This window comes from Tursiops truncatus, chromosome 13 (genome assembly GCF_011762595.2).
Source record: "Tursiops truncatus isolate mTurTru1 chromosome 13, mTurTru1.mat.Y, whole genome shotgun sequence".
Lineage (NCBI taxonomy): Eukaryota > Metazoa > Chordata > Mammalia > Artiodactyla > Delphinidae > Tursiops > Tursiops truncatus.
In genome coordinates this window covers 23214925-23241262 of record NC_047046.1, presented here as the reverse complement: position 1 = coordinate 23241262, position 26338 = coordinate 23214925, and the positions used below count along the sequence as shown (strand labels likewise).

At 48.8% G+C, this 26338-nt stretch overlaps 1 protein-coding gene across 6 annotated transcripts in view; it reads right to left on the bottom strand.

The window, feature by feature from the left end:
• OSBP2 (oxysterol binding protein 2) overlaps window positions 1-26338 on the bottom strand; it is a 139994-nt gene that overhangs the window by 93378 nt on the left and 20278 nt on the right. For all 6 annotated transcript variants that reach the window (XR_012325253.1, XR_012325254.1, XM_073790298.1 and 3 more), the window contains exon 2: window positions 23483-23691. Coding sequence is in view for 4 of the 6 variants with exons in the window: in XM_073790298.1 (XP_073646399.1) it covers window positions 23483-23691 (209 nt within the window). In the remaining 2 variants the exon portion in view is untranslated. The remainder of the gene's footprint in view (window positions 1-23482; window positions 23692-26338) is intronic.

The window sequence follows — 26338 nt, the reverse complement described above, 5'->3', positions numbered from 1 at the left end:
TGTCACCTGTATTGGTGCCACACGGGCCACACACGGTGCTGACACTGTACACAGCCTCACAACAGCCCGATTCTTCAAATAAAGGAATGGGGCTGAGTGGGAAGGGGGGTTGGGTTAGATCATTTGTCCCAGGTCATGTGGCTAGAAAGTGACATGGCTGGGAACCCAGCTCAGTTGGGTTCTGGTACTACAGACACCATGAGGAACAAACAGGACCCAGAGCCTGGCTCTGCCTCCTGAAGCTCTCTCATATCCCAGTACTTCTCTCCTTCCCCACTGCCTCCACCTCTGGCCAGCGCCACCTGCCACCTGGATCCGCTGGCCCCTCTGCCACTGTCCAGCGTCACTCTGACACATTCTCCACCCTGCAGCCAGAGGAATAGAGCTGAGAGTGCCAGACTCCAGCCGGCAGCCCTTGGGACCCAGCGGGGATTCCGGCTGGGAAGGCCTTTCACGATCCATGATCTGGTCCCTGCTGGTCTCTCCAGTCTCACCTTGGGACGTCCCTTCCCGCCACCACCCCTCCCTGCTCCTGCCACCTGAGAACTGTCTGCAGCTCAGGACGGCCATGCTCTCCTCCACCTCTGGGCCTCACTTTCACTGTACTCCACTCACCTTCACCAGGATAATTCCTCCTTGCCCTTTGGGTCTCAACTTATGTATCACCTCCTCCAGGGAGCCTTCCCTGACCATCCAGACTGGGTTAGGTTCCCCTCCTCATGCTTCCTTTGCCAGGGTGAAGCATCAGACACAATCCACCATGATTTTCTGTGGATCTGTCTGCCTCCCCCCAGCAGGCAGTAATGTCCCTGGCTGCAGAGACTCATTTTGTTTTCCACTGAATCTTTTTTTGTTTTTTTTAATAAACATATTTTTGGCTGTGTTGGGTCTTCGTTGCACCGAGCGGGGGCTACTCTTCATTGCAGTGCACAGCCTTCTCATTGTGGTGGCTTCTCTTGTTGTGGAGCAGGGGCTCTAGGCACACGGGCTCAGTAGTTGTGGCTCATGGGCTCTAGAGCACAGGCTCAGTAGTTGTGACGCACGGGTTTAGTTGTTCCACAGAATGTGAGATCTTCCCAGACCAGGGCTGGAACCTGTGTCCCCTGTGTTGGCAGGCATATTTTTAACCACTGTGTCACCAGGGAAGCCCCTCCACTGTATCTTTATCTCCTAACACTGTCTGGCACAGAGAGATGTGCAGTAAGGATTTATTATATAATAAAATATAATAACCTCCATAAAATTTAGCATGAAAGCAAGTTTTCTAACTCAGAAATATTAAGCACTAATATGTGGAAGTCACTGGCTGCTCCAGATCTATGATTAAAACTATTCAAAGGGACTTCCCTGGTGGCGCAGTGGTTAAGAATCTGCCCGCCAAGGCAGGGGACACAGGTTCGAGCCCTGGTCCGGGAAGATCCCACATGCCGCGGAGCAACTAAGCCCGTGCGTCACAACTACTGAGACTGTGCTCTAGAGCCCGCGAGCCACAGCTACTGAGCCGCATGCCTAGAGCCCGTGCTCTGCAATAAGAGAAGCCACCGCAATGAGAAGGCTGCGCACCACAACGAAGAGTAGCCCCCACTCGTCGCAACTAGAGAAAGCCTGCATGCAGCAACGAAGACCCAACGCAGCCAAAAATAAATAAATAAAACATAAAAAAAAAAACGTAAGCTGATTCTAAAATTTACATAGAAGGGGAAAATCCCAATAAATTTTTGAAATTAAAGAACGAGGAAGGATTTATCCTATCAGCTGTCAAACTAGACTATAAAGCTACAGGGAGTAAACTGTGGGATACGGGTGCAGGAATTGACAAAGAGATCAGTGGAGACCAGAGTGTTCAGAAACAGAATAAATTCTGTTGAGAACATTAGATACTTTTGGAAAACAAAATTAGATGCCTACCTCACACCTTGCACAAAAACAAATTCCAGAGGATATAATTTAAAATACGCTTGCTAACAGTCCCTTCTTTCCCAAGTGATTCAAATGGCACCTTTATCACTAAGTGAATTCCCATAGGTACATAAATCTATTTCTGGAGACAGCATTCCGGTTTTTAGAATGAAAACCAAGCATTCCGGTTTTTAGAATGAAAACTACAACATTTAAATAAGCAACCACAGATCCAAATTCTAAAAATGCTGTCCCTGCTTCTGAGGCAGCTTCATGAGGGGAAATAGTCATTCTGCAGATCTCATACTCTGAGGGTCACTTTCAATTAATGCAGTCCTGAGTGATTATGGTGGTCATTTCTCAGACAGAGCTGTCCACTCTATCACTGCCTGGTTGACCCAAGTAGGCAGGGCTCTGGGAAGCTTCTGGGCCCCAGGGGCGATGCTGGCAAGGAACACCAGGTTGAGAAAAGGCACATTTTGCATCAAGATGCCACGGTTTTTCTATATATTTCCAAAAGTAACGGATCTCCATAAATTGCATTCTTTTCCAAACGTTCCCAAAGGCAAAGATTTTACATGATCAGTCATATTTTGGGAGCTACAGTATTAGCAGTACTGCAGCGTTATTCGTTTACCTTTAGATGGAAATATGATCTCTGAACAAGCCTCCCTGCCACTGAGATGTGGTATTTCAGGCCCCGAGGGAATGAAAAGAGGCAGAACCTGTATCTACAGTGAGCTGCCTTCAGTGGTCCACCCCCCATGCCAGGGGTACTGATGAATACGACCTGTACACAGGTCCCCTGTTCTTTAAAGCAAAGAGGACATATAAGACGCTGTAATGCCTGAGAAAACATGCAATCATTTTTAAAATGCAAAATGAGTGTGTTCACCAAGAAAACCTGTGTTCAACACTTCCTCAGGTTGTCCTGGGTGGCTGACTCAGCCTCTCCAAGCCTGGACTCTCTCACACTTCTTGTGGTGGTATAAAATGGTGCAAACACTTTAGAAGACAATTTGGTAGTTGCTTAAAAAGGTGAACATTGGGACTTCCCTGGTGGTCCAGTGGTAAAGAATCCACCTTCCAATGCAAGGGATGCAGGCTTGATCCCTGGTCAGGGAACTAAGATCCCACATGCCGCAGGGCAACTAAGTCTGCCGCAACTACTGAGCCCGCGTGCCTCAACCAAACAGCCCACATGCCACAAACTACAGAGTCCACGCACCCTGGAGCCCTTGTGCCATGACTGGAGAGAGAAAAAAAAACCGCATGCCACAACTAGAAGCCTGTGCCACAGTGAAAAATCCTGCATGCCGCAACTAAGACCTGACGCAGCCAAAAAAATAAAATAAATTAAAAATTTTTTTAATTAAAAAAGTTAAACATCCATTTACCCTATGACCCAGGCATTCCACCCCTAGCTATTTATCCATGAGAAAAGAAAGCACATGTCCATGCAAACGCTTGGATGTAAATGTTCATAGCAGCTCTATCTGCAATAGCCAAAACCCAGCAACACCCCAACTGTCCACCAACAGGCAACGGATAAACTGTGGCACATCCCATGATAGAATACCATGAAAGGAAAAAATTAGTGATGTGTGCACAGCATGAGGGGATTTCAAAACAGTTATACTGGGTGAAAGAAGTCAAATGGAAAGGAAATATACTGGACAAGTTCACTTGTATACAATTCCAGAAAATGCAAACTCTGTTGTGCCTGAAAGCAGGTTAGTGTGGCCTGGGGAGGTAGAGGTGGGAAGAGCTCAAGAGGATTTACAAAAAGGCACGGGGATGATGGATACTGTCCCTAATCTTGACTGTGGTGGTGGTTTCACAGGTACATACATATGCCAACCCTTATCAATTTGTACACTTTAAATATAGGCAGTTTACTGCATGTCAATTATGCTCAGTAACAATGTTTTAAAAACACACACACACACACACACACACACACACACACACACACTGAAGACAAAAAAGAATGGTTGTTGGTCAAACCGTGATGCTGTATACCTTAAACTTATAAAATGCTGTATGTCAATGATATTTCAATAAAACTAGAAAAAAATAAAATAAATGAATGTGTCAAATCAACACACTGTACACCTTAAATTTACACAATGTTATATGTTAATTATATCTCAATTTTTAAAAAGGAAAGCTAATTTTTAAAAAGTGAGGGACTTCCCTGGTTGTCTAGTGGCTAAGACCCTGCGCTCCTAAGGCAGAGGGCCCGGGTTCGATCCCTGGTCAGGGAGCTAGATCCCACATGCCGCAACTAAGAGTTCGCATGCTGCAGCTAAATATCCCTCACGCCGCAACGAAGATCCAGCATGCCTCAACTAAGACGCGGTGCAGCCAAATAAATGAATGAATAAACAAATAAATATTACAAAAAGAGAGAGAGAGAGAGAGAGAGGCTGTCCATAGAGAAACCCTGTGCTCCACACCCTCCAGCTGGGGCAGCTACTGCAAGCCACCAAGGCCACGAGACCTGTCACCTCCGTGTGGTCAGACCTCCCACATGCCACTGCTGAAGGCCCAGCTGTCCCCTGGGCCCCGCCTTCCCTAACTGGGCAGACCCTGCCTCCCCCGTCAGCCCACACAAGGCCAGTGTACCAGCCACGTTGGTCATGGCCACACATGGCCAACATTCACGTTCCCCAGGGAATCCCCACCCAACCAGCCAGGACTGACCGTTGCGTGAGGCAGAGGTGTTCTTTAGATAGAATTCAATTTGTGATTGCAGATTATCTTCTTTAGCTGCTTTTAGGCAAAGAGACACCAGCACTACGGCCAATAAAAATCCCACTCACATGCTCTATTTCCCACTCCCTGAGGTTCAATGCAGTAAAACCGAGGCTGTTCTAAGAAGGCAGGTGCGTGCCTGGGCTCTGGGGAAGCTGCAAGAACTCTTTCATGCTCCAGGGCCAGATTCTAACTAAGCAAAGCTCCCTGTTCCTGGATGCCCCCACCAGATAACAAACAAAACAATCCTTGCCTGTTTTTGCTCTGCACTGTGTTCTCATCCAGGGGATGCAGCAAGGCACAGCTTTGAAGCTGCAAAAGTCTACATTTGAATTTCGGCACCGCTATTCATTCACTCATTCATTTCCTGAGCACCTACTGTGTTGCAGACCCTGCACTCTGCTCGGAGCCGACAGTCTAGTTGAGCGGACAGATGTTGACCAAAGCGTCACCACTTCCTAACAGTGATCTCAGGCAAGGCGCTGAGGTTGCCCCTGTGTCCGTGCCTTCCTCTCAGCGGACGGTTCACGACTCATTGAGCCGGTGCCTTAGCCGTGCCTGCACCAGACCCAGACCGCCCAGGGTCACCCTCAGCATCTGGGTGCGGGGAAAGGAAATGGGGTATGTTCCTTAATGGGTCTCCTTCCCTCCAAGTGGGCCCGGTCAGAATGCTTCAACCCACTTGCAATCAGTCATCTTACACAAAGAAACCAAGAGTTAGCGTGTGTCTGGGAAGTGCAGGCTCCAGTGGAGAGGTGAACGGTGGGTACCCTGGCCGAGAGACCCCCCCCCAGGACCCGCCTCTCCACACCCACAACTCAAGTTGGGGTCTGAGCCCAAGGACAAATGACTCAGTGTGTGGCGGGGACCACGGCATTAACTAAACACAGGAACCATGGAAGGCAGGGGCTGGGGGGTGAGGGAGAGTGGGGCACTGTTTTCCATTATTAGCACTATTTTCACTCCTCCTTTCCTACGTGTATGTATGAGTGGGACCCAAAAAATCCATTTTTAATGTTAAAATAAAATTGGTACATGGCATTTACTTTTGGGTTGCTTGAAATGTGCTGATGTGACAGAAGTTAGATCCATAAATACAAAAGGGATTAAATTAAAAGGGTTTAACGGTATTTTAGTGGCCTGGGTGCACTGCAGCGGAATGTGGAAAATGGCAGTCACAACCCTGTGGCATTTGTCCCCATCTCACAACTGATGGGGTCGTTACGCGGTAGGGGCTGAGCTGAGGAAAACGCACTGATGAGAGTTTCAGCAGCTATGCCACCCACTGGTGACTGAATGTGTCCCCAGGACCAGCTAATGGATAATCACATGGCCATTTTCTGAGAGGAGATGGATCATTGAGGCACGTTTACTGCCAAAGCACTGGCACTGGAATCCAGAAAAAACGATACTGGGCGACTCACAGTTTTTAAATAACACTAAATAACCGCACCTTTCTTCTCACCGTGAGTGGCCATGAGCCCATAAGGACTGAGTGCTCGGCCTGAGCCATCATTCAGTTCAGGCACCTTCATTTGGTTTTAAATAGACTGCACACAGATGAAGGGTTTTTGCTTCATATTAAATGAGAATCTGACTGGCACACGTGAAATACACATGTAAGAGGAAAAATCATGAGCCAAGGGATACTGAAGAGCAAGAGGCACGTCTGAAGCGTGGGGATGAGCTGGTTTCTGTGTAACAGAGGAGCTGGGCGGGAACGCGAAGCGGATAAGGAGCAAGGGGCAGGACTGCGCAGGGGGGCCAGGGCAGGGCACCCGACCACCAACGGGGCCACGGTCCTTCTGCCTTAGGGCCCCCAACCCCCAAGCACAAGACTGAACTCTCCTCTGTCCCCTTGGCTCTATCACTACTTCATTCTGGAAGGAAACTGGATACACTTTTTTAAAAAAAGTGCTGCCTGTCTTTCCTCAGCTCTCCTAGGAAAGGGCAGTATGTGCGTTCCCGTTACTTGGAGTCACATCTGTCCAGCTCCCACAGCAGCAAGTGCAGCCCTGGAAGCGCAGGGAGGCCCAGGCGGCTGAGGCAGGAAGGTGGCAGAGCTGGCTGGGACCACCTTTTGGAAGCATCTGTCAAACGTCTGTGGGATGTGCTGGTGGCGGGCACAGAGAGTGAGTAGAAGGTCATGTTGGCCCTCAAAGAACCCACAAGCCAAACCACCAAGCGGCTATGATCATGCACCCCATGAAAAAGTTTGATCACCCCCAGTATATGAATAATTATTTCTAGATCATACACATGCTGTGCTACTGCTACTTGACTTATGCTTTATGATCATGTGCCCTCCGGGTGAGGGGCCGGCACTCATCCCCTTCTTGGAAACAACGAGGCTACAGGAGAGTGGAATCAAGAGCCACAACACCATCGCACCCCTACCCAATGCAACTTTTCCTAGGAAGGTACTAGAGAAGAGAGGGAGCTACATGCATGACATGGTCCATGGGGTGTTACATTTGTAACAGGCCACAACTGGAAGCTGCCTGAGCGTCCAGCCAAAGGACGACAGGGTAAGAAAACTGGGGCCACAGGCTCTCCACAGAACAGAAGCCAAGCATAAAAAATGACAAGCGAGGCTGCAGAACATTCGCCCAGAATACTGATGCTGTAAAGCCGAGTGGAAGGTGGGCTCTCCGCTGTGTGTGGGTGTGTGCAGTGTGAGTGGGGAAGGAATGGCAATGGCTGGATCATGGCAATGTTTTCATTTCTTCTTTTAAATTGCCTTTGCTATCACTGTAATGTTTTAATAGCATAGAAAGTCAAGTTTAAGTAAGAGCGGCGGATGATTTTTCTCACCGGTTCCCTCTTCCTCCCTCCCCTCCAAAAGACAGTATGGATCTCCTCCCACAGCTTCCCCAGTTTCCAGACTGATGAGTGTGTCTGAGAACCAGCCTGGCTCCTCCACTGACGGGGCCTTCTGTCTTCCTGCTCATGAGGCTGCGGTCATCACTCTCCCCGACAGTTCCATGCCCTCCTTCAGCAGAAGGGCCACGTGGGCTCTCACTGTAGGTGCCACGGCGTTTTTCTCCCACATTCGGTTATCCGTTGATGGCCTTGAGCTGTGATCGCATCTGGGAGACCCTGAGCCCAATGCAACGGGGGCATTTCTGCACAAATGGAAGAGCAGCAGCGCTCCTGGATAAGTTATGGCAAAGGCTCACAGGAGAGTATTTGTGGGCGTACCTTAACCACGCCGTGCATTTTCTGCTAAGGGAGCGTTAACTGGAACAACCTTTATAACTCGCCAACAGCATCAAAATGGAAAGCATGCACTTGACCCAGTAATCCTTTCTCTAAGAATTTACTGTCAGGAAATAATCACACCAGGGCAAAAAAAAAAAAAAGAGGAAGAAGAGGAAGGAGGAGGAGGAGGAGAAGGGGGAAGAGGAGAAGAAGAACAAGAAAGAAAAAAATGAGCACAGAAATGCTTGTCCAGTGCTTTTCTAGATAATAGGGAAACACTGCAAGCAACCTGAATGGCTAAAAAATGTTTCATTAAATTATGCTATATCCATTTGATGGAATATCATGCACCATTAAAAATGACATTATAATTAGATATTCAAACAGGTGATAACATTAAAGAATTATTATTTCAGGTGTGATAGTGGTCTCAAATTGATGCTTTAAAAAGAGTCCTTGTTTTTTAGAGACACACATAAAATGTTTGCAGATGGGGTTTGGTTTAAAATAATGGCAGAGGGAAGCAGATTAGTGGTCGCCAGGAGCAGAGGGAAGGGGGGAATAGGGAGTGGCTGCTAATGGGCATGGGGTTTCCTCTGGGGTGATGAAAATGTTCTAGAACTAGATAGAGGTGATGGTTGCACAACATTATGAATGTGCTAAATGTCATTAATGGTGAATTTATGTTATGTGTATTTACCACAATAAAAAAATAATAATGGGGGAACCAGATGACGGAGTGTGATGAAATAAGATTGGCCATAGATTGATAATTGTTGAAAGGCAAGTGATAAGAACATGGGACTCTACATGTGTACAAGTATGTTATATATACATGTATGTAGCTCATTAGAAAGTTTCCATAATAAAAAGTGATGCCACAGATGCATATTTATTGCATGGAATGCCCACAACATGTTGAATTTAATGAGCCAGTTACAAAACTGCATATTGGGACTTTTCCCAGTGGTGTGAAATTACATATCTAGATCCAAATGCATATATACGCATAAAGAAATGTTTGGAATGCTGTTCAGCAAAGGTTTAACAATGATCATTTCTAGGTTAGTAAATTTGAGATTTTTCTCCCTTTGGTCCATTTTCCAGTATGATTTGCAGTTTTCTTTTTCCATTCAGTCTTTTTACAAAACAATAAAGATTTTTTTCTTAAAAGGCAGAAATGTTTAAGAACACCCTTTTTACCTCCTGCATTCTCACAGAATGGTCCTGGAAAATGGCAGATTCCTAACAAAAGCCACCTGGCTAGCTTGACACCTGGGTACTTGCTCAGTGGCAATGCCCTCTGCAGTGTACATCTCCCCATGGGGGAGCTGAGGAGGGCCCACCTGGACACCCCTGTCAATGATGACAACCCCAACAATGACTCCTGCAACTCTTTCTCCTGCACATGTTCATCTGGCCTCTCTCAGCCACCCTGTGAAGTCGCCTGGGCCAGGACTGGGACCGTCCCTACTTCACAGACGAGGAAGCGAAAGCCGGGGGCCTGCCTACACCACACATCTGAGCAGCCGAGGCAGGACCAGCCCAAGGGGACCCTTCCTTCTCCCAGGAGCCACCCTTTGTTGGGGGTCAGGACCCAGGCGCTGGGGCCTGGGGCTGGCCCTCCACTCGGGAGACGAAGACCACTACACATAATCTTGCACAGGTGCAACTCAGACCCCTGCATTATCACACACAGCCAAACGTCTCCAGCCGCCACTCAGATCACGTGAACATCAACCAGAGGAGGGATAACTACAGTGACTGCTGCTGGACAGCCCACTGCGAAGGACACAGCTGCTCCCGCGGTGGTGTCTCCGGCTGAGCTGCCTGGAGTCACACATAGTCCCTCCTGACCTCTCACGCTCCTGGTAATGCCCTTTGGAAGGACGCTCTCCAAACTTGGCTCTGTGAGGACCCCCACAATTTACCTGCACCCAGAGCATACGGACCAAAGGAGCCACCAGGCCTGGCCAAAGCACCAGGCACCCACTCCTCACACTCATTCTCTCACTCATTCTCCCTCCCTCCCTCCCTCCATCCCTTCCATCACCCACCCAACAGTTCTGCGTGCCTACTCTGAGATGAGCCCGGCCTGGGCGGCGGGATGACCAGGGAAGTCAGACGTTAAACAGATGAGAGCACCATGAATAATACCGACACGATGGTGAATGCTCAAAAGAGAGGCACCAGGGGCCAGGAGGGCACCCACGGCGGGTGGGAAGCAGACCTGGGGTGGGGAGTCAGGAGGGGGTCCTGGAGAAAAGGCTTCATGACATAAGAACAGCCATCGAGTGTGAGAGACCCCACAGTGCACAGAGCTCATGCCGCTGTCCACCTGCCCAGGGGCTCTTGTCGTTTCCCCTCTGCAGAGAGGAACCTGAGTCCAGAGAGGACGTCACTCAGCGGAAGAGAGGGAGAGCCAGACCTCACAACGGCCTCAAAGCCAGGCCTAACCAGTCACAGGTGTGCCCGGAGCCGGCAGGGCTGCCTCCGGGATGTCTGGGCTCGAGGGTTTCTGTGGCCAAGTCCTGAAGGTGACACTTCTGGCTGCGCTCACAAAACGTCTATGAAGAGGAGTTCTCTGCGAACACAGCTGCCTCATCAGTGACAAGACGTCCCGTGGGCCAGTGCAACCTCCCCACTCCTCGTGCTTTAACGGAGATGAGGAAAGATGGGCTCACAGTAGTGGTACTTCGCCCCAGGCAGGCAGAAGGCCCTGACTCAGGAGCCTCATTAAAATGGAAATTCCATTCCTCAAGAGAAGCTACCTCATCTCCGAGCAACCCAGTGTTTCCGACTGTCTTCCAGAGAAAAGAGAAATGTAAGGTGGGTGCCAGTGGGAGAGAAAAACCCACCACTTTCATCTAAAACCAGAACTCGCCCACTGGAAGCCCAGCTTGCAGTCTCCGCCCTGGTCCCGCACCAACCCATTACAAGCATTTCCTCCTGCTCTAGAGGGAGGTGTCCAAGGCCGACTCCTGCCTGGGTGGCTGCATTGGGTCCAGCTCTCTCGGCATGTGGCTACACGCTGGCCCCGCTTTGCTCTAACCCACTCTCACTGGACTGAGGTGGCTCACAAGTGTATGGTCTGTGCACACCAAACACGTGGGGACTGGATGGAATATTCCTTCTGCCTCCAGGCGCAGAGGGCCTGTGCACGGGCACAGCCTCAGTCCTTTCTGTGGGAGGAGAAGGGACCCAGGATGTGGTGGCCCCTGGAGAGCAATGCCAGCTAAACACGGTCAAGTGCAAACCCAGGCTGAGTCTGGGAAGCCTTCCAGCGAGCTGTCCCCACTGGCTTCCTTTTGTGTGTGTGTCTGGGGGTGGGGGTGGGGGAGGGGGGAGATGGTAAAAAGGGCCAGGCCCTGACCCTCGCCTTGGCCCGAGCCCTTGCCACCCTCAGGTCAGCCTCCATTTCAAAGCCAATCCCGATCTCAGGTGAAAGCTCTGCACCAATGGTTTTCAAACCTTTTGTACAGGTTTCTCTACAAACCTATTTGAAAGAGACCAGCAGACACAGGACAAGGAAAGCTACTGGGGCAGACACGGTGGGAGGAGGCCAGCCCAGAGCCCCACCCACCGGCACCCTCTCCTGAGCAGGGTGGCAGCTCGCCTGGCCCCAGGTGCAGGCATCACACCGAGGCCCTGCGTCGCTGGTGCTCTGTGCCCAGTGTGTGGACGGGGCACCAGCCTCCATTGGGCCCAGCTCTTCCTATGCTCACAGGGCCTCCCTGGCAACCCCACCTACCTGTGAGGGGCCTCTGAAGCTTCTGTGCTTCCTGCCCCTGCCTCCAGGGGACGTGTCTTATCCCCCAAGGATTCCCTTCCACAATCTGTGGTTGTTACACCAGCCTGCCCACCTCGCCTCCCTCAGAGCTGGGTCCTGGCTCTCCACAGCTCCCTGGCCTGGGCTGGGCACAGGAGAGAGCAGCCACAGAGCATGCGGAGCACGAACAGCCCATCCAGCTGCTGCTTGCCCTCACCTTCTCTTTCCTGAGCCAACTCCTGGGGGTGGCAGTGAGGGACCACTCCACGGAGGTTAGAGGTGCTCAGAGAAGAGGTCACATCTCAGGGAGACCCAGAAGAGTGGGCAGGATTTCACACTCCCTCATTAAACACGTTCAGGTCGCCCCTCAGGTGTGGCCATGACCCCCACCCCGAGCTGCACCTGATGTGAGCAGGGCTGGAGACCTGCTCCAAGCCGCTCCGGGTTCCCTTGCCCAAGAATTTGAATCTGGGGCACAGAGACAGCAGCCACGAGGCCGAGCCAGCCAGGGCAGGTCAGAGCCCCTGGGAGAATGAAGATATAGAGGAACAAAGAAGCCAGTCCATAGAAGGAACGGTAACAGAGGGGACATGGGAGAGTCCCTGTAGGGTGCTGCATAAGCTCTACTTTTACTGAGGACACTCTGAGTGGGTTTTTGTTCCCTGCCACCAACTGACCCTGAATAGAAGACCATGAAAAAAAGAAAAGAATTAGAAAACAGGTCCCTGTCTATAAAGGCGTTTCCAGTGCAGTGAGGAGACATCCCCACAGGCATGATACCACTGCAGGCAGACCTACTGTCAACTAAGTCAGCAGTCCCCAACCTTTTTGGCACCAGGGACTGGTTTCACGGAAGACAATATTTCCACGGACCAGGGTGGGGGTGGGGGGATGGTTTGGGGATGATTCAAGTGCATTACATTTATTGTGCACTTTATTTCCATTATTATTACATTGTAATATATAATGAAATAATCATACAACTCACCATAATGCAGAATCAGTAGGAGCCCTGAGCTTGTTTTCACTTGCCACTCACTGATAGGGTTTTGAGACGAGTCTGCAAGCAGTTGATTTATTATGGTCTCTGTGCAGTGAAACCTCTCTGCTAATGATAATCTGTATCTGCAGCCACTCCCCAGCGCTAGCATCACCGCCTCAGCTCCACCTCAGGTCATCAGGCATTAGATTCTCACAAGGAGCACGCAAGCTAGATGCCCCGCATGCGTAGTTCACAGTAGGGTTTGTGCTCCTATTAGAATCTAATGCCGCCGCTGATCTGACAGGAGGCAGAGCTCAGGCAGTAATGCGAGCGACGGGGAGCCCTATAAATACAGATGAAGCTTCTCTCGCTCACCCGCCCACTGCTCACCGCCCGGTTCCTAACAGGCCACGGACCAGTACTGGACTAAGGAGCCAGCTGAAGAGCCAGGGTTGGTGGGTGGTAATAACGACTGGTATTGCTCAGCTGTGCCACACAGTCCCTCTCCCAGGGCAGCTTGGAGCAGATAGCCAGCCCTGCCCTGGTCCCTTCAGGTGTGGGTGGGGGGTGGGGACAGGGTCTGAGGTTTTTTTATTATTGTTGTTGTTGCTGTTATTATTTACCCTTACCACCATCTCAGGATATAGGCATTATTCCTCCCTTTGAGGAGCAAAAAAATTAAGGCTTAGAGCGGTTGAGGGCCTCGTCCGAAGTCACACAATGGAAAAGACAAAAACTCTAATTCAAAAAGATGCATGCACCCCAATGTTCACAGCAGCACTATTTACAATAGCCAAGACATGGAAGCAATCTAAGTGTCCACTGACAGAGGAATGGATAAAGAAGATGTGGAATACATATGCAATGGAATATTACTCAGCCATGAAGAAGTAAAATAATGCCATTTGCAGCAACATGCATGGACCTAGAGATTATCATACTAAGTGAAGTAAGTCAGATGGAAAAAGGCAAATATCATATGATATCACTTATTTGTGTAATCTAAAAAAAAGATATAAATGAATTTATTTACAAAACAGAAACAGACATAGAAAACAATGTTATGGTTACCAAAGGGCAAATGGGGGGGAGAGGGATAAATTAGGAGTTTGGGATTAGCGGATACACACTACTATATATAAAATAGATAAATAATAAGGGCCTACTGTACAGGACAGGGAACTACATTCAATATCTTGTAATAATATATACTGGAAAAGAATCTGAAATAGAACATATATGTCTATATATATACAGATATATATAGATAGATACATATATGTAACTGCATCAGTTTGCTGTACACCTGAAACTAACACAACATTGTAAATCAACTATACTTCAATAAAAACATTGTTTTAAAAAGTTACACAATGACTCAAAGCAAAGCCAGGATCCCAAATTTTGCACTGCTTTTACTAAGCCACGCCCCTTCACACCATCATGCAAATGAGATTCAGCAACTGCCCAGGGCGGCAGGGTTGTGGGGGGGAGGGGAACAGAGCCCCACCTTCCAGTTCCACAGCCCAGAATACCTAGCCTTGACCTTTCAAAGTTTACCTCCAAATCAAAGTTCAAGCTGGCGAAGTTAAGTGCAGGAGGATCCCAGGAAGATATTCTAGCCCTGCTCACCTTGGGTTCAGGACACATGCTGTATTTTGGAACCAGTGACACAATGAGCTGCCAGCCCCACCTGCATCAGAGGCTTGGCACTCATGCCCACAGATCCTCGAGCAGGTTAACATCTAAATGGCAACAAAGCATAAGCCTTCTGAATCTGGTAATTACAAAGGTAAGTGCTATAGTTACAAAGGTTAGTTACAAAGGAAGCAGGGTAATTGCCCTGGCAGGAAAATGATGCTTAAAGCATTTTTTTTTTTAACATCTTTATTGGAGTATAATTGCTTTGCAATGGTATGTTAGTTTCTGCTTTATAACAAAGTGAATCAGCTATACATATACATATATCCCCATATCTCCTCCCTCTTGCTTAAAGCATCTTAATGGTAAGAATGTACCAAATCTAGACAAGTGACTTTTTTGTCTACTTTTTTGGTCAAATGACTCTGACCTACTAATCCTCTTAAGAAGACCACCTCCAATACAAACATTTCAGAATGCTTATTTTTCTACTGAAATAGGGGGGCCACCTCTGGAATGGCTGGCAGAGGGCCCTGTGGGAAGAGGCGAGGTCAGAACAAACACTGCCCTCGCTGCAAAAGTCCAACTCAGTTTCTCTGAGAACTGAGCGTCAGTCTGCTCAAACTGTGCACATACATTTGAACTCGCTGGTGACCCAGTTACCCTGAGCCTCTTCAACTAGCACCGATTTACACGAGTCCCTCAGGGGTAGCCTCTGCCATCTGTATGGGTCACAGGATCACATCTAAGTCCAAACTGTCAACACCTCTTGCATAACAAAATACCATCCTTTTGCTAAGTTCCTTTCTGGTGGCTCTTGCCTTTGCTAATGTGGACTCTTAAAAATTGACTCCAACTCATACCCCCCCACCCCACCCTGCAGGCTCCCTGGCAAGGCCGAGCCATCAGAGGTCTCCAGCCTTCCAGGACCTCCTGTTCTGTGCCAAGCCCCGCTTCTTCAGGAAGGGCCAAAATTCTCTCCCAGCTGAGGGACGCTAACTTTCCCCTGGGTTCCTTCAGACTCTGAATAAAGCCCAGTCTTCTCTACTGGAAGCACATGTGTGTCCCCCTTTCTCAGGCACTGCACCCCCTTTTCTAGTTCCCTCACACCCTCGAAGTCACCAGGGAGAGTAAAGTTTCCTTTAAACAAACTTCAGTCCACTGCACTGTTAATTTTGCAGATGTGATAACAGTACCTTGAACTAAATATTAAATGTTTAAAAAAGGAATCCTTATCTTTTAAAGATGCATCCTGAAATATTGACGAATATTCAAAATGACACAGGATTAGGGAAGAGGGTAGAGGCACAGAAACAAGACTGAGCTGATAGCTGGTGACAAGTATGTGCCGGCTCCTGAGACTTCTGTCCGCTTCTGTTTATGTCATAAATTTTCCATAACAACAAAAGGATTTTAAAAAATCCCATCCTTGGGGTTCTGTAGCATCCTTGAGTCCAACTGTCCTACCTGAGGATTTTACCTGGACCTCTTTCAACTGACACATTTAGTGAGCAACAACTCCACACAAGGTACTGCTGAAGCTGCAAAGTAGAAGCCACTGGCCTGCGTGCAACAAGCTCTCGGGATGCAGAGGCTGGTCCTCTATTTTGACAAAATCCTCAAGGCCTCATTTCTCAAATTGGGCACAGGTTTTTCTCTCTCCAAACACCAAGGTGGGCACGTGGAATGGAGTGAGCTCAGCTCCCTGTCCTGGCATCGCTGAGGGGAAATCTTAACTGCCCCTCATTCCTCCCTTGGTCTGGATGAGGTGGCCCAGGTGTGAGTCAAGGCAGAGGAGAGTCTGAGGGGAAGGGAGGCTGACCCATCCATGTTTTGGAGGGGTAGGGTGAGGTCAACCCCCCTGTCCTGCAACCTGAGAGCCAAGGACCAAGGGCCAGGACACGTCATGCCTCCCACCTGGGCCAGAAGCTTGGAGGGAACTGCTGAGATCACAAAGGGCTCCAGGCCTGAACACCTGAAGGCTGGACACTGCCTAATCCAAAGGACTCAAAACCAGAAACCGACTTCTCCTCCAAACTAGACATAGATCTGTTTATCTGTTCAGAGGGCTGTGTGGCATTCATGCTCTTGGAGCCACGAATTCACAGCCAAAGCAAGCAGGGAATTCCCACCTTGAGCTGCTGACCCATCAAAGAGCAATGGCTCCCCTCCTGGGGTACCGTTAAATGTTCATCCCGGGGCCACCACAGAAACAAAAGCCAACCCCTCTGGTCAGCAACACCCTTCACCACTATCAGTTTCAATGACCAACAGTTCACACCCACTGTCCCACTCTCTCAGTCAAGGTGAGGACGATGAAGAGAGAGTCTCTGATGAGTGAAGGGTATAGCACTCCCAATACGGACATAATCCCTCTTCTTAGGTGGAGAAAAAGGCTGCACCTATACCTAGAAGAAAGGGGACAAGAATTCAGATAGAAGTGCACCTGGTGAACGCCCCACACCATCCCTTTTGTCTCTGTGGTTCCAGTGAATTTAAAAAAAAAATACGTGGTAGGGACTTCCTTGGTGGCACAGTGGTTAAGAATCCGCCTGCCAAGGCAGGGGACATGGGTTCGATCCCTGGTCCGGGAAGATCCCACATGCCGGGGAGCAACTAAGCCCATGTGCCACAACTACTGAGCCTGTGCTCTAGACCCCGCGAGCCACAACTACTGAAGCCTACGTGCCTAGAGCCCATGCTCTGCAACAAGAGAAGCCACCACAATGAGAAGCTCACACATTGTAACAGAGTAGCTCCCGCTTGCCGCAACTAGAGAAAAAGCCCACGTGCAGCAACGAAGATCCAAAGCAGCCAAAAAAATACATGGTAGTAAAACAGAATTAAACCCCCATTCCAACTAAAACAACATTGTAAATGTCAACTATATTTCAATAAAAAAAATTTTTTAAACCCATTCCATGGAAAACACAGAATTTGGAAATGGGGGAAGCAAGGCAGCTGCAGCAAGCCATCCAGGAGTCTGAGCAGACCATGTTTCTCAAAATGAGATCCATGGGGGGCCAGCAGGAGCGCTGTATGAAATGCATATTAAAAATGGGGACCTTTTTTTTTTTTTTTTTGCAGTACACGGGCCTCTCACTGTTGTGGCCTCTCCTGTTGCGGAGCACAGGCTCCGGACGCGCAGCCTCAGCAGCCATGGCTCACGGGCCCAGCTGCTCCGCGGCATGTGGGATCTTCCCAGACCGGGGCACGAACCCGCGTCCCCTGCATCGGCAGGCAGACTCTCAACCACTGCGCCACCAGGGAAGCCCGGGACCATTTTTAATGGGCACCATCTGATCATCTCATTAGAATCTTGGTGGTCCTCCCCTAAGAATTTTAATGCACTCACCCCAGCAGCCTTTGTGCCCACCAAAGTTAGAGAGAAGTTTTTCAGGGTTTGTGTGTACATGTGTGTGTGTGTTGTTTAATCCATGCCACTCAATATTTTACTAACTTAATGAGCTTACAAGAGACCTCATTATACCTTCTGACCAGCTAAGTGGATGGGGTTCCTCCTCCTTGGGACTAAGGGGTCCAAGGGTTAATAGCTTGAATGTGGCTATGTTTTCCCTTTGTCCTGAGACAAGCACACCCCTGTCCCCACCCAGCCTCTGGGGGTGACCACGGGAGAAGCCATGGCTCAGTGCTTGCAGGGATTTTCTGAGCACTAAGGAACAGTTCTCCCCAACAAGTCAGAAACCCCCAGTTTAGGTAGCCATTCCTTCGAATGGGAAGAGTGCTGAGTGGACCAAGGCAAGACCACCATTTCTCCAGGCCACTTGCCTGCTGAGGCACAAAGGCAGCAGGTTTTCCAGGAGCTGATCCAGAGCTAGATTACCCCCCACCACTCCCCAGGGACTTATTTCTACCTTGGGGGACCATGGCCAATAGGGACAGCAGGAAAGCCTTCCAAGTCCTAACTTTTAGAGGATTTTCATCTTGAAGCAATAGGATGGCAGGGTGCCCAGATGGTCTTTAGGGTCAGCCCCTAGGGCCACCAGCCACAAACAGCCCCCTCACCCCCTGCTCAAACACCGCCTTGGTTGCCCTAAGGGCAGAATCTGGGCTGCCTGGGATAATTCCAAGTGCTGGGCTGTGATATCAGAATAGGGCTATGACCTCAAGGTGGGGGCAGGTCAGCCTGGGGGAGCAGGGCAGGAGAGAGAGAGAGCCCCTGAGGAGCTGGATTAGCCCCCCTGGAGGTAAGGCCCAAGAGAGAGAGGTGTCCGGCTCTGGGTTCACTGCTCACAGCCTCCTGGAGCCCCCACTGGGAGGCGGACCTGAAGATATGAAAATGATTCTGAGAGGTAGGTTGCATGCCAGCCGAACTTCTGGTGCTTCCTTACTCACTGATTTAGGAGCAAGGAAAGCAAACAAACTACCCTCTAGCTCCCCCCTGTGTCAAGTGAAAGGATACTCTCTATTTTCTGACAGAAGTTCCACTTTGGACCACACCCACCCAAGTGGGCTGAGCATCAAAGTCCCCCAGGATACGGCTAAATGCAGGTAGATGAAATGTAGGACGCCCTTTACACTGAATTACAATAAACAAATTTCAGTGTAAGTATGTCCCAACTATTGCATGGGACACATTTACACTAAAATATCTGTGTATGTTTGAAGTGCAAATGAAAGTTGGTGACCTGACCTTTTATTTACTAAATCTGGCAATCCTATCCAGGAAGATTTTTTTTTAATGCAGGTGCCCGCCCCCCGCTCCCCACCCCCCCCATCCCCAATGCTCTCATTCATTCAGATTTATCCCTGCAGGGAGACCTGGGAACCTGTATTATTTTAAAGTTGCCAAGGTGACTATTATCAATAACTACTGCTGACTTTTCTTGAGCATTTGACAAGTCATGTGCTAAGTTCGTTTCATGCACTGTCTAAGATAGTCCTCACAGCACCTCTAAGGGGTGGTTCTATGATTAAGCCTGCTTTACAGAGGAGAGAAAGAGGCAACAGACAGCAAGCACCTCACCCAAGGTCACACAGTTACTAAGCCATGGTTTGAACCCAGGAAACGTGGCTCCCACTGACTTAGAAATCTTTGAATTGGAAGGACGTTGGGAGGCACACAGTCAAAGCCTCTGGTGGACTGACGGACAGGGAATCTGAGGCTCTGGGAACTCATGCTCACACTAACTAGCACACCACTGTGCATGCGCATGAGGGGCTGAGCCCGGTGGCAGAGAGCAAGCATCTAGCCCAGGCAGGGGGCCAGCTCAGGGAGGGTTTCCATAATGGCCTCTCCTTGAAGGGGAAGCAGACCTAAGGGGAAGCAGGGTGTGGGAAGGGGCTGGGTGCTAACGAAGAGGGTTTGTAAGCAGGAGGCTCAGCTTCCAAGCCAGCCTGACAGCAAGACGGTGTGCCAATGAGGAGAGGGAAAGCTGGACAGGTCTGTAGGGCGGGGAGAACCAAGAAGAGACAGAAGTCAAAACTGCATTTTACTTTCAAATGAACACACAGCAATTCTTTTGTTGCTGCACAGTTCTATGCTTTTTTTTTTTTTTTTTTTCTCGTCTTGTGGGATCTTAGTTTTCCGACCAGGGACTGAACTCAGGCCAGGGCAGGCCGAGTCCAAACCACTGGACCACTAGGGAATTCGCCAGTTCTATGCATTTTAACGCATGTATAGATTCATGACACAGCTTCACCATAGGACACAGAACAATTCCATCACCCCCAAAACACTTCCTCATACTACAACTTTGTATCACTCCCTCCCTTCACCCCTCACCCTTGGCAACCACTGACCTGCTCTACATCTCTAGTTTCTGCCTTTTCCAGAGTGTCATATAAATGGAATCATACAACTTTTTGAGAATGGCTTCTTTCACTCAGCATAATGCCTCTGAGATCCATCCAAGTTATTGTACGCATCAATAGTTCATTCATTGTGACTGCCGAATAGCGTTCCATTCAATGGATGTACCAGGGTTTGTTCAATCCACTGAAGGACATCTGAGAAGTTTCCAGTACTTTGGTATTAAAAATAATGCTGCTATGGGACTTCCCTGGTGGCACAGTGGTTAAGAGTCTGCCTGCCAATGCAGGGGACATGGGTTCAATCCCTGGTCCAGGAAGATCCCACATGCCAAGGAGCAACTAAGCCTATGTGCCACAACTACTGAGCCCACGTGCCACAACTGCTGAAGCCCGAGGGCCTAGAGCCCTTGCTCTGCAAAAAGAGAAGCCACCGCAATGAGAAGTCTGTGCACCGCAACGAAAAGTAGCCCCCACTCGCCGCAACTAAAGAAAGCCTGAGCACAGCAACAAAGACCCAACACAGACAATAATTAATTAATTAATTAAAAATAATGCTGCTATGAACATTTGTGTACAGGTTTTTGTGTGAACATAAGTTGCCATTTCTCTAGGATAAATATGCAAGGGTGTAGTTCCTGGGTCATATAGTAATTGCATGTTTAGTTTTTTAAGAAACTGCCAAAATGTTTTCCAGAGTGGCTGTACCATTTTACGTTCCCACCAGTAACTTATGATGGATCCTCACCAGCATTTAGTATTATCGCTATTTTTAATTTTAGCTGTTCTAATAATGTGTAGTGATATCTCACAGTGATCTTAATTTGTATTTCTCTAACAGCTAATGATAATGAACACCTTTTCATGTGCTTATTTGCCATCTGTGTCTTCTCTTCAGTGAAATTATTTGTGCTTCATGACACCAAAAGGAGAGGAATCCTACCAAGTCTCACTGACACGTAGCATGTGTTACTTTGAGTTGTACCTGAATGTCTGTTCTGTGACCTTACCCAGAAGGCTAACCTCTTGGGAACACAAGACATGTGGTGCATCTCTAGCCTCTGACCACGCCTAAAGGACATGAAATGAAGGAATGTGTGCCTGAGGCTGCTCCCTCAGGGGTCCCAGACTCTCCTAGAGGAAGTGCAGGCTAGCAATCCCTAGCACTGTCAGCTGAGTTAACAGTACTTCCGTACCAGCTGCAAAAGAAACCCCTGCTGCTGGCTGTCCCAGGAAAATTGTTCCAGAATGATGAATCCAGTAGGTGCTACCTGCTACATTATTTTCAAGAAGTTCCTAAAAATGAGGCAATGATTGATTGATTGATTGATTTTACTTAGAAGCTACTAAGAGGAAGCTAGTTCTTCCACAACCAGCAATGTCCCTGCACTTGGCCAATGGGGTCGTCCCGAGTCCAGCCACAACACCAGCTACATCATTTGCTACAAGCATCCAAACTGAGACCACAGGTCCTGCTGGGGGTCTCAATGCAGCCCATACCTGAGATGCCCCCAAACACCCTCCTTCACTGGGAAATGGAGTGGTACCCTGGGGACCCCTGGCCAAGCTCAGCATCACTGCTGACACACCCAAGCCACAGAGTGCTGACCCCAAGAAAAAGAGTCATCATGGAAGGACCCATGCTCCAAATGGGTGAGACTAAAAGAGAAGGTCAGACTGATAGTCAATGACCTTCCATGTGCGCTGAGAAGCTAGTGCTGGGGGAGAGACCCCAATGCAGGGAGACTGAGTATGGGGCACAATGACTGATGTCACTAGCCCCTCCACCTGCTTTGTGCTAGAGCTCCTTCCACAGGACTCACTATCTCCTGGACCAGCCTTGGAGACAATCCTGGAGAACAGGGGCTGTGACTCCTTCTCACCTGGGGCCCTGCCTCTTTAAAAAACACTCAGGTCTAGGATTCCCTGGTGGCACAGTGGTTGAGAATCCACCTGCCAATGCAGGGGATATGGGTTCGAGCCCTGGTCCGGGAAGATCCCACATGCTGCAGAGCAACTAAGCCCATGCGCCACAACTACTGAGCCTGTGCTCTAGAGCCCATGTGCCACAACTACTGATCCCGTGTGCCGCAACTACTGAAGACCACGCGCCTAGAGCCCGTGCTCCACAACGAGAGAAACCGCCACAATGAGAAGCCCGCACACTGTAACAAAGAGTAGCTCCCGCTCACTGCAACTAGAGAAAGCCCGCGCGCAATGAAGACCTAACACAGCCTAAAATAAATAAGTAAAATAAATTAATTTATATTAAAAAAAAACCCACACAGGTCTATATAAACACACACCTTGTGCTTATAACTTCAAAAGGATCACAGCTTCCCAGTCCTCCCCTCTGTATGTGTGGACCCAGTTTTCACCCATCAGAAACCTGCTATTGCTCTGGGCGGGCAAGGCTCTAAGGAGGCCAGCATTCTTACACAGGGCCGCAGGCATCTACTGGTACGACCCAGGTGGGAGGCAGAGTGACAGTGTCTCAGAATTAGAAATGCACAGTCCCACCGACCCAGCAACCCCCCTTCCTGGGACTTATGTTTCATTTATTCTTGTACACACCTGAAATGAAATGCAAGGTTACTCACTGCAGCGTGGCAGGTCATAGCAAATTAAAGAAACAACCTAAATGTTTATCAACAGGCTATAGGTTACATAAACTAGGGTACATTCGTACAATGAAGTACTGTACTGTTGTAAAAACAAGGAGGAAGCTTTTTATGTATTTATAGGAAAAAATTCCAAGATATACTATTGCCAAATGGAAAAAAAGCAAGGTGGGGGACTGAATTTCCTATAAGTACTTATTTGAATACACATGTAAACACATAAGATACTGGTAGCTCTGGTTGCCCCTGGGTGGGAGAACAGGGTGGGTAGCTGGGGATAAGAGTCAAGGGCAGACTTCACTGCATATGCTTTGAAACCATTGGTTTATGAATCTTATAAAGACAATACATATTTTTAAAAATGTATTAAAGTAAAAAATAAAATGTCTTGCTCAGGACTTCTGAGCTGACCCTCCATCTTGGCAAAGACAGCATCTCTGGCTAAATGGTTTTCAATCTCCAAATGGACCTCGAAAAAAGTCTGGCCTGAGGCACAAGTGCACCATCCTGGCCTCCCACCTTGACTCTGCTTCTGGAACTGACTCACTGCAGCAACCGAAAGTTCTGCTGAAGCCCAGGAACCAGACTTGTCCAAAGAAAGACACACACAGCCCTGCCCACCTCAACATTTCCATCCCAAGAACTGCCAGCCACCCTGACCACCTAACATCCCACTGTTGAGGACGCACGGAGCTGAGTGGGAAGGGCAAACACGCACCCTGACCTTCCGAGGTTGGTCTGAACTAGCCTGGTCACCACTGGCCTCCAAACACTTTCAGTTCCCACTCTCTCCAGACCCACGACCCTGCACGTACTCCCGCTGCACCAAGCACTCGCTACCTGACTGGCTGCTCATCAAGCGGACAGCCTTGGCCTTGGCCAGCTCCAGGGCGGTGATCCACTGCTGCCGCTCCACCTCTGAACCGGCCTTGAGGTGGTAGGTCCTGCCCCCACTGGTCAGCACGATACCGCAAGAGTCCTCCGTGTCAAAGTGCGCAGTGAACAGGTTGATGGTGCCACGGCAGGTGTGGGCCATTTCACCCTGATTTCTGTGGGATGCAAGAGAAGGGATGGGGTGAGGCTCCCAAACTCAATAGTTCTAGACTGAATAAAAGCCTCAAGGCACATCCTTGGAATCTCAGACGCTTGGAGCTGGCACAGGAGATGGGAAATAAGGCCTCTCGGGATTGACTGGTAGGGGCTTGGCTTGTTGGGGGGGCGGGTCTCAGTGGGGAGAGTGGCAGAGGATGCCACCATTCTCCTCTGGCCCCAGGAGATGAAGGCAATGGCTGGGCTGACACAGTACCCCTTGCGACAAGGAACTGACCCTTGGCTGGTTACAAGGTCATGGAGCTAATGGTACCAAGGTAAGGGGAAGCGGAGGTGACTAAAGTGTGGGCCATTTCCAACTGTGACCAGTGTCTGAAAAGTGAGATCCAACTATCATGACTGGATCTACTTAACTCACTCCTTTAGACACTCAAAGGAAATTCAGACACCACTCTTCCCCCACCCTCCCCCACGACGTACCAAAGCTCTTTCCACAGAGGACGTGGGAAAAGGAAGAGCAACTGGTCAGCACGTAACCCTGCCAGTGCCGGAGCTCATTTGGCACTTCTGCTGCTCTTTAATGCTCACTTACACTCCCTGGCTGTTCATCATCTGTTATTACTTCCTTGACTCTTCTACCAGTTCCAAAGTCAGATGACTTGACACTCAGGAAGACATTTATCTTTCATTTGAACTACTGTTTCTGATTCTCTCCTGCTTTGTTTACATTCCTTAGGGAAGATGATATGCAGTTGACCCTTGAACAACGTCAGGGGTTAGAAGCACCCAACCCCCTGTGCAGTTGAAAATATGCATGGTGCTAGCAGAGAGTGAAGAGGGTTCAGAAGGGGTGGTGGAGGAAGAAGAGGATGAATGTCGATCACAGCATCAGGACCAGCCACAGCAGCACCGAAGGAGCCTGTTTCACAACCTTCTTGCTTCAGTCTTCCAGGCGACCCCAGCTGGCCACCAGGAAGGGGACCCTGTCGCTGACTAGACTCGCCACGTCCCCTCCCAGGGAAGGGGTCAACGTGTCTTTGTTCTCTCAGAGGGTGGTGGTCCCCCCATTGCAGTGGGAGAGCAGATACCAATGAAGGCATGCGCGGACCTGAGTAGCGCAAGGTGTGGAGCGTGCTGGATACAAACCTTGTGCACCTCCCCAGATTCCCTCGACCACCTTCTCTGTCAGTCGGTGCCTCCTCCTTGCCCAACTGTCCCTCCACTTCTGGACTCTCATAAAATGACAGTGGGAAACGGGAGATGGGAGTGAATGGGGCAGATACATCCTCCCTCCACTTGCGCCTCTGTGGACTGCTGAGTGGTGTGTTTTCTCTTTGTGTGTCTTCTGGAGGAGTATGTGCGCCAGGCCCACTGTGTCTCTGCCGCTCGCTGTGAAGCGACATCCAGCAAAGGAAACGCACTGCATCATTGTCACTTCCATCTTCCCACTCCCCATTTCTGCTTCACTGCCCTTCGACTGCATCTCTCAAAGTGTCAACTCTCTTTTTTTTTTAACATCTTTATTGGAGTATAATTGCTTTACAATGGTGTGTTAGTTTCTGCTTTATAACAAAGTGAATCCGCTATACATATACATATATCCCCATATCTCCTCCCTCTTTCGTCTCCCTCACACCCTCCCTATCCCACCCCTCTAGGTGGTCACAAAGCACCAAGCTGATCTCCCTATGCTACGCGGCTGCTTCCCACGAGCTATCTATTTTACATTTGGTAGTGTATATATGTCCATGCCACGCTCTCACTTCGTCCCAGCTTACCCTTCCCCCTCCCCGTGTCCTCAAGTCCATTCTCTACATCTGCGTCCTTATTCCTGTCCTGCCCCTAGGTTCTTCAGAACCACTTTTTTTTTTTTTTAGATTCCATATATATGTGTTAGCATACGGTATTTGTTTTTCTCTTTCTGACTTACTTCACTCTGTATGACAGACTCTAGGTCCAACCACCTCACTACAAATAACTCAATTTCATTTCTTTTTATGGCTGAGTAATATTCCATTGTATATATGTGCCACATCTTCTTTATCCATTCATCTGTCGATGGAAAGTGTCAACTCTTTAATCCTTGCCTTGGGCTATGCGTTCTGGAGGACCTTCTCACACACAAAAAAATGTCCACGGGCAAGAAAAAAAATTGACAGGCAACAAGTTTTAACTCAGACACATAGAAAGACAAAGGCTACTAATTTGGAGCAAAGCACTCAGCCTTGTATGAGACTTCTGTTCAATGCTTGCTCAAGCTGACTCTGATTCACTTGGTAAATTCCTCTCTGATCTTCTAAATTCTAATTTGGCAAGTACTTCCTATGGGTTACCATATACAGGAATTGTGCTAGAAACTGGAGAGGTGGTAGATATAAAGGTAAATAAGACACATTTTCTGGCCTCAGAGAACATTCCACTTTGTGAAAGAGGCAGGCCCATAAATTGCAAGGTAGTATTTAATAAGCAGAGGGAAATAAATTCAAAACAAAGGGGTGTTCGCTTTATAAAAATTCATTGTTACACTCTTGTAATTTACCTATTTTTCTATGTGTCTGTTACACACATACAATATATTGTATGCTACATACATATCGGTTGTCAGTTAAAAGTTGGCTTTAAAATCAAAATGAAAGGATAAGCTGC